The sequence below is a fragment of the Typopeltis vanoorti genome, chromosome 17, assembly GCF_054136105.1.
Source record: "Typopeltis vanoorti isolate ZY-2024b chromosome 17, IOZ_Tvanoo_1.0, whole genome shotgun sequence".
In the NCBI taxonomy this organism is placed as follows: Eukaryota; Metazoa; Arthropoda; class Arachnida; order Uropygi; family Thelyphonidae; genus Typopeltis; species Typopeltis vanoorti.
The window spans coordinates 31168931-31181346 of NC_143565.1; the positions used below are offsets into that span (position 1 = coordinate 31168931).

At 34.5% G+C, this 12416-nt stretch overlaps 2 protein-coding genes across 5 annotated transcripts in view; one reads left to right on the plus strand and one right to left on the minus strand.

Annotated features, from left to right (window-relative positions):
- l(2)gl (LLGL domain-containing protein l(2)gl) overlaps positions 1-7392 on the plus strand; it is a 437582-nt gene extending 430190 nt beyond the window's left edge. For all 4 annotated transcript variants that reach the window (XM_090407678.1, XM_090407677.1, XM_090407680.1 and 1 more), the window contains one exon: positions 6893-7392. In XM_090407678.1, coding sequence (XP_090263804.1) covers positions 6893-6952 — 60 coding nt within the window. In that variant the 3' untranslated portion in view covers positions 6953-7392. The remainder of the gene's footprint in view (positions 1-6892) is intronic.
- Positions 7393-7571: 179 nt separating this feature from the next.
- Positions 7572-12416, minus strand: part of Wbp2 (WW domain binding protein 2) — a 99577-nt gene continuing 94732 nt past the window's right edge. The window contains exon 8 of the mRNA XM_090407683.1: positions 7572-7832. Coding sequence (XP_090263809.1) covers positions 7785-7832 — 48 coding nt within the window. The 3' untranslated portion in view covers positions 7572-7784. The remainder of the gene's footprint in view (positions 7833-12416) is intronic.

Sequence of the window (12416 nt, forward strand, 5' to 3'; positions counted from 1 at the left end):
AGAAATAGGCTAATTAGTGCAAACAATATGCACTGCTGTCACATTTCTGGAGTAAAATGTCTGTTCAAGGGTTATGTAATCTATAATGCAGAAATGAACTTCATCTGACATTAGTAATGTTTCACAAAATGTTGACTATTCTATACAGCTGACATCTTTCTACAAAAAGTTGCATAGGCAATTTTATCACTGCTATTGAACATCCTGAATTTTGAAGAGCTTAGAGACACTCGGCATCATGATTAGTGCATGTGCTGTTTAATAAATTGAACACTAAATGCAAATCAGAATCTGTAACATGTGATTCTTTCTTTTAAGGTTACACAGTGATCAGCATTCATATTTACAAATTTAGGGACACAAAACACACATGTTGAAAAGATTATTTTACTGATTAATAATAAAATAATAACTTGACGTTTCGACCCCTGCATTGAGGTCATCATCAGAAGGATACATGTGTACAAGAACCAAGCTACATGCTGTTGCACTCTATACAGGTAAATTACATCTACGTTGTTAACTAATCTTTTTTCTTAGCCTGCCCTCTAGTAATAAAAAACAAACAAACCTACAATAAACTGCTAACGTCCTCGCATACTAGGATTCTTCTGGAATTATGCAGTTTATATTGTTATACTATGATTATCTTCTGGATTTGTACAGTACAGGTTGCTATTGAATGTTCAGGGGAAAAAAAAAAAAAAAAACACTTTACCAAGTCTTCGTGGTTGCTATGAAGGTTGCAGATGGGTCCTCCACATTCTTGGAATGGTTAGACCATCATTTTTATTCAGATTCGGATCATGTTTGAGCATTTCACATGCTTCCTTGAATTTCCGCTCGAACCAGGTTTTGGTGCAGGATGTTTCATACTTATGAACTTGATAAGATTAAATGTTTAACATTCCAGTTACCCCTCTAATCTGGAATAGTTTTGTCAGTTGATATGAAAATGCTGCCAAAGTACATCCTATGTTTACTCCCACCATGCTTAAAAAAAACTCCTGCTTGTTGTAATAGACTTTTGTGTATGGTAGAATCTCTTGTTGCCTTTAGCAATCTGCAGAATACAGAAAGTATGAGAAAAACTCACTGGCTAGTACAGGGAAAGGAAGAGAAAAAACTCAAAGCGGCTAGTACAGAGAATACAGAAATTAATCATCTTGTTCTAAATGGGCCTGCACTATACAATAAAATTCCCAGGCTGTAATTGACTTCAGTCATGGTCAAAGGTGTTTATTGTGTAAGTGTATTCTGTTGAGGCTAAATAACCAGAGGGTTGTAATTTGTGACAGAAAGTTGGTCTGCAGAAATATAAAAGCATGCCAATGATCTTATAGAGGACAACATCAGAAATGGCTAAAATGTCAGTGTCATATCCTTAATTTTGTTAGTAAAATACATATTTGAAATGTATTTTGCCAACTGGAATGGGATGACACCTTAGGTAACAGAGGATTCCAGCTTAGTTAGCAAGTAGGTTTGAATGTTTGTTCCATTGATTGTCAAAATGGAATGTTATTTTTGTTGACTAGGGTATGCCATGTGTTTTGGGGATGTAGGTGGTCATGTGGAATTGGTTCTTATTCTATCATTAAAGTTGTGACTGCAAAATTTTTAGTAATTCAGTTTGTTGTATTGTAATTGACTCAACTACCAGAATACATAGAGATAAAGTAAAACTTCTTTTCAACAGATGGAAAAACTTCTATTAGCTATTAGTTCATTCCAAATAATAGTTTATGCACATGTTTGCACTAGAACAACAGTGTTTTTATTATTATTATTATTATTAAGATAGACCTCTACGGAGACTCATTGAGAGTGGCCACATACTACACACACCAGCTATCATACTTATTCTTGAATTCATTCACACTGCTTACACACACAACATCCAATGGCAATCCATTCCAATCACGCACTAGCCTATGAGAGAAAAATCTAGCCCTCATCCCCTTCTTAGTGGCATTCGTTCCTTGGAAGCTGAGAACGAAAATGAAAATTTCCATCAACTGAAATCCTGTATGACCCTTTCAGAAGTTTGTCTCAATCATATCACTCCTCTTTTTCCTGTTTGCCAGTGTCTGCAGTCTACAAATTCTCAATCTGTCTTCATAATCAGTATTCCACAATCCTGATATCATTTTTAACACTTTCCTTTGCACCCTTTCCACTGTATCAGAATCACAATGGAAACAAGGAGACCAACCTGTGCACAATAGTCCAAGTGAAGTCTTATCAAGGTCTTGTAAAGAGACAAAATAACATCCTTATCTTTAAATGTGAAAGTTTGTTTCAGCATTGCAATTATCTTTTGGGTTGTATTTGCAATCTTTGCTACATGGCCCCTGAACTTCAACTTCCTATCTAACATGCCAAGATCCCTAGCCTGATCAGTTTCTTCTAACATAATCCCACCATATAATACAACATTGGATATCTAATCACACCAAAGTGCATGACTTTGCATTTACTGACATTGAACTTGCATCCATTTTTCCCATGCTCGCAATTCCAGCCTATTCAAATCATTCTGCAAGTACTGCATATTAGCAGCGTTTTGATTACCCTATCTATCTTTGCATCATTAGCTGAAGATGCATATGTTGCCTTCAAATCCTTCCTAATATCATTAATGTACAGATTGAATAACAGTGGACCAAGGACTGATCCTTGTAGTACACCACTAGTTACCTTAAATCTTGCAGACTCGCATTCCCTGTATACCATTATTTGTTATCTGTCAGCCAGCCATCCTCTCTTATCCATACTAATATTTTATTTTCCCAACCCATATTCTCCAATTTATGCAACAGTATTCTATGCTGAATTCTCTCAGAAGCCTTAGCAAAATCTAAAAGTATCATGGTGTATCTGTTCCCCTTGCCTAGTTCAATGGTAACATTATTATAGAATGTGAGCAAGTTGCTTAAACATGACTTCCCTTAGTAAACCCCCCTGCTGTTCATTGAAAAGTAGAGATTCATCTCACCTCCATTTCTGAGTGCAAGCCCTAACCAATATTTCCAAAATCTTCACCACCACTCCTGAGATACTGATTGGTTGATAGTCGGTCTTTGCACCACCTTGTGCAATGGGATTACCATACATTCTTTCCATTCCTGCAAAATTTTGAAAATACTAGAATGCAATTTTTGTGGTCTTGAATATCAGCAGATGGTTCCTATATGTAGAATAAATGTTCTTTCTTGCTAAGTTAAACTGTGCTGTAAGCACTTCAAACGTGATGGATCACTCGCTGCCAGTGCAAAATATCTTGTTAGATGGTTCAGCATAGCCAGCCAGCCATTCTACTTAGTATTCCTCACATTTCATGTAGCGCATGCACTTTACACAAAAAGTCAGCATGATGGTTGCTGACAAATTTCAAATAGTTATGCATGTTGCATTTAAGTTTGGAACATGTGCAGCGTAAGCACTGGTGATGATGGAGGAGGTGGGGGGGGGATGAATTTTGGCATTGCATCATTCATCACATAAGATGAATGCTGAGTCAGTCATTACATCTCAAAAAGGAAGATATAAAGTGTGTGAAGATGTAGTCAATTAGTGACCTGTTGCATCAAAGGTTTTATTTGAATTGTGTGACAAATGTTTCACAAATTTGAAGGTTATTTATAAAATATATCGTGGATATTGGATATGTTTTGAAATGTTCATAATAGTGGAATCTGCTAAATGGTGGAAAAAGGATGGGATATAAAGGACCAGTGATACTTGACTGTCAGTAAGAAAAAAAACAAATGAAAACTGCATTGTTGAACTTGTCTCAGCCACCATGGACTTAATGCTTTGTTTTTCTTACAAGGGCATACTCAAAATGCAGAGTTAGCAAATTAATATCTCACAGGAAGTGGAATTGCCATAAAGAGGAAAAAAAGCAAATATTGTATAATTTATGTATTAGAAATATAACTTAGATTGAATGTGTAATATATATTAAATAGATAATAATAGGTCTTCAAAGTATAATAAAAAACTGACATATATACAGTGTATTTTGAAGGAGAGAGCTGGTTAACCAGCCCCTTTTTGCAATCAAAAAGAGAAGTTTTGTATTTGCTTCCCCCCTCCTTTCCTCAAAGTTTATGTGGATTTGTTGATGCATTGTTTGTGTAGGTGCTATTGGTTGCAGCATATGCTGAGTTTTTATTGAGGATAGATTCGGTACACTTCTTGCAATAACCAAGATTTGGATAGGGGGCATGATGGTTGAAAGCCTTCATTCTAGTAAGGATTATTCAGTTAAAGCTGGTGTCTGGAACAGGATGGCAGAAATAATGAGACCATAGAAATAAGGGGTAGAAATCAGTAAATCATCTCTTTTGGTACATTGTAGCACCAAAAGACCTGGCTGCATGAAGGCAATTCAGTAAAAACTTGAATCAGGTTATGAATTGAGTTATCAAGAGGAAAAAACTAACATTCGACATGCATGGCAGAGTTGATTAGGAAAAATATCTAGGGTTTGGAGAAAATACATTATCTAGTGGGTAGATGGACAGTTTTTAATAGTTGATCATTACTAACAGCAAATACTTCAATATTTCTTTTAGTTTGATCAATGGAGATAAGGAATAGAAGCCAATTTGAGTTATGCATATTGAAGTCTCCAAGGAACATGATTTCACTGTTGGGTAATTTGCATAAAATCAGCCGTCAAAGATAAATAATGAAATAAGTCAGTTATCAGAATTTGGAGAGTGGTAAAGAGGAAATATATGAAACAAGTGTCAAGGAAATTTGAACCAGAACAGATCATAAAGAGAGAAGTTTCTAGACTAGCAATCTCTGAAAAATGCACATATACCCTATTTCTTACAAAAGTAACGTACAGTGTAGCTTGGATAGTTGAGGTGGATAATGAGACAGTTTTTTTAGCAATAACAGTTTGGGTTTTGATGCATGTACAGTGTGGTGCAGGCATATTACTTTTAAAGCTACTGGATGTTGTTGTTCTTCTTTTTTTTTTTTTTGCATGAGCTTTTCTTGTGATTTTTTAGTTTGTATTTTTGGTAGTTTTTTTTTTTTTTTTTTGTTAGGATCTCCCCCCCCCCCCCCCAATCTGCATCATTACTATTCTTTTTTTTTTAATGGTGTCTTTTATGATTGACATCAGAAATTTTTATAACTGGTTTATGCAGTTCTCACTCAGTTTTAACAAATAAACCAGCATAAAGAAATAATTAAACAGGTTTAATATTGTCTATAGACATTATCTAGGGTATAATATTAAAAAAAAGTTATAAACAAGTGGAAGATGTTAGACCAGAAGAGGCATGGTTGCTGGTAGCTAGCTTGGGCTGTTGGTCTAAGAGGTAATGTTTCCCACATATTGAGAATTTTGACAGCCATATATTTATTTAGAGCAGGTTAGTTTTTTAAGTGTACTGCTGCTAATAAGATTACTTGCAAGAACAAGGTTTCTTGTTCTTGCAACTAATCCTTAGGAAAGCAGATAAGAGCAAAAGCGCAGAGAATACAATTTTAAGTTCTGGATCTTTTTTGAGTTGTAATAAAACAAGCATTACTAGGATCTGTATGTTGAGAGGGATGCAAGTATTGGAAGAATGATTTTGTTAATTTTTTTTGGCATCGTAATCACTGGGCAGATACAGGGTAGAACAAAGGAGAGTTTAGCTGAGAAAAAAAAGCCTCTGTTAAGAAGGGCTTTAATGTTGCCATATTGTTTTTTTTGGGAGGTGGGGGGAGAAGAGGAAGATTATGCGAAAGTTTGTACCTACCCACCTGGGCAGGTTTTCTGAGAAAGAATGTTGTCAGGGAAGATGTGTAATTAGTATATGGAGAGGTCGACCAACCTCTCTTGGATGGGTTCTCTATAAAATAAAATTAAAAAAAAAAGTGGAAAGATGACATGAGAGGGAAATGTCAAGCACAATGATTAAGACTAAATATGAGACAAGCACCACCATCATTGCTTTCTTCATGATGTACATTTGTAATACTTTCACTTTCAGAAATTGATATCTCTGTAAGGAAGCTTGTAGCATATTCTGTTATGAATATGTTACAAGTGTTAATAATTCCTGAAAATATTTTATTAAATTTTCAGTAGAAAGGCTGTTTCAAAAAAATTTTTAAGTAACTGCTAACTATAATTGCCATTTGAATTTTGATAAAGGCAATCTAAAGGTTTTTAGAAAAAGACTATGGTTGCTTCATTAGTCACTGATATTATAGGTAAGGAGGAGTGAGTGTTTTGGGGTGATAATTTTCTGTTTAACTTTAGAAGAGCATTGTGTATTTATTTTTGGACTTATTAAAACAGTATGCTCAAGGGATATGCTAAGAAAGTATCTGATTAGAAAGAGTTATGTTATTTCACAGATGATGTCCTAACACTCCCTGTGAGGAATGAAATTTGAAGCTACTGATTTGGTTAAAGAAATGATATGAACAAGTAAACATGTGCCAAAAGACTACATATTATAGTAGCAGGTGCAAAAAGTTATTAAAATTAGTATATATATGCCTGTGTTGATAGTGAACAATAAAATGTAAATTCAACCTCATCTTGTTTTATCACTAGCTTTATGCTGGTAAGTTTTCATTTTGTTATATGAAATATTTCACTTATTTCTGTTGAGGGTACTGCTTGCATCAAGCAGATGCTATTGAAATTTGTCTAGCATGAAACAGTTCAGAAAAGGTTAAATTATCCTGAGCAGGATAATTTAACATTAGTAAGTTGACAATATTAATCTTATTACTCATATTACCATAGATTCAATTAAGTTCTAAAAAGTTGAATAACATTGGCAATCATATAGTGGAAGGCAAAGTAGTTTAAAAAAAATCACTTTAGTATATATGTTTTATGCATTTTTCTCATTTGCTCTTGCAGTGTAAAGCACCCACAGCACAGATTGAAGAGCTCAGTCACATTGATGAAGATGGAGCATGATTTTTTCCTTTCCTGAAGAGTTGTGTGATGACAAGGTGCAACTAACAAACTATGTTCCATGCATTTTATGAACAGTGTCACTTGATAAAATGTAACTGGCCTTGACTGCTCAAATGGAAAGACTGATAGTGAGAAGAAAATTTGCAAGTGATCGTATATATAGAAAGCTCATTCTACACAATGAAGATAACACTTTGTTCATGTTGATTCATCTTCATGTGCAGAAGCGAGCAACTATTAAAAAGTTGCTATTTTTCTGTACATGTATTTTAAACTTTCATATGGGCAAATTTAATGTCTTGTTTAATGTTATAGAAGTTTAAAAAAAGTAATTGTACTGCCAACGTTTTTACTGAATCTTAGGGATTGGTGGGTCGAACTGCTGTTTGGCAGTATTCATTGTAAACTTGTTTATATAGACGTTAGCTTTTTACATCCCACAGTTGTCATGTGTCTCTCTAATGGTGGAGCAGTAGCTCTTTCACTCACAGTTATGGTGGTGGGCAAATTTTGTAAAACATATCATGAACATATGCGTAATTCTTTTTGGTACGGGATGCAAATTATTTTCAAATTTAGTACTAATAAAAATTAATATATATATATATATACAGAGGCCTTTATTTATTGAAGGACTTTTATTATACATTTGCTGAAATTACAACAGAGCATCTGAAAATTATATACATTAGAACAGAGTTGTATAGTAAATACTACATTTTCAAGCTGGAATAGAATCATGGAGCTATGACAGATATTGTCAGTAGTAAAAAAAAAAAGTGACAATACATAACCTTGATTACATATTTGCATTTCATGTTTGATTTTAACTTTACTGGCTCTTTTTGGTAGCTTCAGCATAAGGAGGTGGTGGACCATCCTAAAAGAGTAAAAATATGTATTAACATTTTTTAAATTTCTCTACAGAATTTTAATAGGAAGAACCTTTGACTAATTCAGTTAGTTATATGTAGTTGCAGCACACCATGGGAGATCATTGGTAGAAAGCCTAATGGCAAAAGCCACTAACCTACATTCACTTAAAAAAAAACAAACAATAGTTTCATAGTAACATTCAATGATAAAATAAATTGATGAAAATGCGATTTTGTACTTTATTTGCTGAATTTGACAAGTGCTATTGTAAATAAAAGCAACTTAAAATTAAAAGGATGAAAATAAGTATATAAAATTTCTAATCACCTGTGTTTCACTAACGGAACTAGTTCTGCATCCTAAGTTTTTATAGAGCTCAGAGGGCAGGGATTTAATTGTTAAATGCAAAAAAGTGAGTCTTGTTTTGTTCAACTTTTTTTTTTTCTCATTTTAGGCTGTTATCAAACCTAAACAATAATTATGAGAAAAAATACACTGACTTGTATACTGATTTGTGAAATGCAAGGTGCATCAAAAAATGCACTGCAACTGCCTCGCTCTAGAAAACCCCATGCTGTCTCAGTTTGTATATAGTGGAAGTCAACCATATACCTTCATCTCTAAAATTAGGTATTTTATATGTAAACCTACACCTATCACCTGAAAGATTATTACAATAATTTGAAAGCTGATCAGATATATTAGCAGGATTGACAGCCACTTAGGTGTGTTAAGTAGATCTGATATGCTGATTGACTTATCTCAGAACTCCTCAATATCTGAAATAAATTCTCATTTGAATACCATACACATCAACATAATTTACTGCAGAAGTTGAAATAATTACAACTACACTTATCAAAATCCAGAAAACACATGAAAACTGGAAGATGTTACCACTCCTCTTTAAACAGAGCTGAGTTCATTTAAGATCCTACATTTCAAGTTATTTTACCTCACGGATATCTTACTCTTGTTGCTGCTACAGAGAGCAACATGGAATTGATTATTAAAACACTTAAGGAATATAAATTAAACTTTAATAAATATTTTTCGGCATTTTCTAAAGGAACTTACAAAAAAGTTACGTGCACGTAGGCATTACAACACAGAAACTGGGAATGAAAAGATGAAGCTATTGTTCTCCTAACAATCCTGATGGTGCCCTCTAGCGGGCTAAGTAGGTGTTCTTGGCCGTTGGGCTGAAGGTCTGCGGATGTAAGTCACCCAAATTTGTTGAGGTTTGGAGAATTTCTCAGTGCTGAGGCTGATTCCATAAAGAGTCTTTCAAATTTGTATTTGCTACGGTGTATCACTGTAGCTTTCTTCCACCGTATTCTGTGGCGTGTATCCAGAGCATGGTCCACAAGCCCAGAATGACTGTATTTGTGAAAATGGATGTAGTCCTTGTGTTCTGATATTCGCTGTCCTGCCTGTTTGGCCAAAGTAAGACAGTTTACAACTGCACGGGACCTGATAAACACCAGGCAGGTCTAGGGGAAGTGGTTGCTCTTTAGTGGAGCGGATAAGGGATGCCAATTTTCTGTAAGGTTTGTAACAAGAGGTCAGGTCATGTTTTTTTTAAGATTTTGGTAATCTTTTCCGAGGTGCCTCGGATGGTCTACGAGAATCAACATGGAATTGAGGAAGGGTTGTTTTTAAATTTGTAGCATTGCTTTGGATATCCTACCTATACACTGGTTTCTTCCTTATCCACATGCATGCATGTATGTTATAATCATTTGAAAGCAATAAATTCATCAGTGTGTTAACACATTGTTTTTGAGTGGAGCTGGTGGTGGGAAGCGAAAGCAACAAACTTAAGCCTCATACAATTGTGGCCATATTTACTGAAAACCCCATGTTCTGGAGTCTAATGCAACAATGTAACTACAACTCTATTAGACTGGTTGATTATATGAAATACAGGAAAAAGAGTCTATAGAGACAGAGCTTGTCTGTCTTATAAAGTCAGCTATACTGATTAGAAATATATTACTGATTCACTCATAAGTTTACTAATGAATATAAGACTAGAATACAACACAGAACTTTTTAATCTTAATTGAAATGTTGCTAGAACATTAAATTGTCATTATACATGAATTCTTATGTGCCTGTTAAAACTGTAGCACTTAATGAAACATAAGCGACTCATCATAGCAAAGGGACCAGAGGAAGAGATAATGGATATTTAGCATAATCTGAGGCTTCAATCAGGACTTTCCAGTAGTTTATTACAGCAAAATTCAACTGCATGTAGCATTATATAATAATGAAATATGAATGGGAGATTAGATGACAAAACTATAGAATTCCAAATGTCACTAGTAGAAAAAACATTATGTAACACACTGATTGGTTCCTGGAGGCAAACATTCCATTTGGTGCAGATATAATCAGTGAAATGTTCAAATTTTAAGCAGCCTTGATGTTAATAAGGTTGCAGGATTAGATGGGATATCACAGCATATTAAAGGAATGTACAAAAGAGCTTGGCAATAGTACTAGAAAGGGTGGTTTATCTTGTAACTTCATTAAAACAGGACATGCTTAGAGTGATTTTTCTGGATTTTACCAAAGCACATGTTAAACTATTAGTAAAACTGAACAGGATGGGGAGGCAAGTGTCCTGATACCATGGGGTTCTGTTTTATATATATATATATATATCAATGATATTGTTGGAGAGGAGATGGATGCTTGCTAATGATGCTTAAATTAGTAAGAGAATGTCAGGAAGTTCTGATATGTTGGGGAACGGTGATGCCACTTCAGTGTTGCTAAGTAGCTAGAGAAGATGTAATGAATGAGATTTATCGTATTGGAAAGTGAAGTTTAGGGGACACATCACAAAAGTTGTAAAAGTTATGCAGAAAATGGCTGCTGTAATGCAAAGAGCCTGGTCACCTGGTTATATGGCAAATAAGGACGTCTGGTCTCTTTAGACTAAAGGTGAGTTACCCGGTCTCATATGAGGTAGGATTTTTTTTTATTTGGAAACTCTGGTTTTTCGTCCCGTAGAACAGGCAAACCAGCCATGTGAACACACACACATGGACCTGCAGTCATAAAATACACACTTAATCCCTCCTTGAGAGGGCTTAACCTATTCTAAGGGACAGGGGAGGAACCCTATATGAAATAAAATAAATGGCAAATAAGAAAACAACTGACTGTCTCAGACTCTGGAATGTTAAGTATTTGAAGACAGATTAAGGGGATATGGTCTGCAGAAGATAGAAGAGATGATATCATTGAGACAGATATGGAGGAATTATAATGTAATAGTTAAGGAGAGAATGCGAGGTCATCCCTGGAACTGTATAAAGGTCACATGACACAACTAGTAAAAGATACATAAAAAGGCAAGCAAGTTTCCAGAATGCGTTGCTGGAGTGGGTGGTGGATGTTCCAACATGATACATAATAGTATCATGGCCTGTGGGTGTTCTTGAAAACAAGCCTGATAAACAGGCTAATCTACACTGCCAAAAGACTGATTTCTTGAACTGAAATGGAAGTACATATTTAAAAAAAAAAAAAAAAATGTAACACTGAACAACTATTGTGTGCAGGGCCTTAGGCATCCAACTAAGATAAGATGTGTTCAGATACTCATGATTGCTATCTTCCTGAGAGACCAGCACTGATAAAACTGTTCACAAATGACTCAATGGTGATAAGAAGATATTGTCCAGTGTTGTTTAAAAAAAAAAAGCTATCTGGCAGATGAATTCAATGTTGGTAATTTTTTTTTTTATATTCCTAGAGTAAACTGCTGTATCGCAGGATGAAAGGCACTGATCATAGTAAAACCTGAAGTGCAGTTAAAGAACCTTGCCAAATTGCATGTTTATCATACCAAGGGCCTACATATTTGGATAGTATAAGCAATAACATCTTGGAACACTCTTTGAAGTTTTCCATGAAGTAATTCAGTAGGTAGGAGAAATAAATTTTGCTAACAAATAGAGGACTATACATAGAAGTATGCTCTATTTATTATTAAAATTAATTGACATGAAATAACCTGAAATTATGACAAAATCAAAGTTTTATCAGAGTAATTCCATTGTTTCCTTTGACAAAATGCTCGTGAAGAGAAACATCCACTAAAAATTCATTATGGTGGCAAGGCATATGTTGGCTATTCATGACTTCATTTTTTAAGGAATTATAATGTAGACTAATATATTAACAAATTTAATTACCTTCCAATATTTTGTCAAATTATCATTATTACCTTAGCAAGATAAAAATTCAGATTTTCCTTAGAATCTAGAACTGATTTTAACAAGACATGGATGGTTTTGTGAAGGAGGATAATAAACTTAGGTATTACTGCCATGATCAGTATTTGTATCTTATACTGGTGATGCCCTAATAAATAAATCTTCTCCTGTACATTATTTTGTTTAATATGGGATGAGGTGAACTGTGTTTAGGTCACTTTGTATAAGAGATTTCAATCAAGTAGAATGAGCTCTGTAGGAAACACGTATAACAGATTACTAAGAAGTCCCACAAATACTTCAAACTGTCAGTCTCAGTGAAAGCGGAAAAATACTGAAAACCCATTTAATAA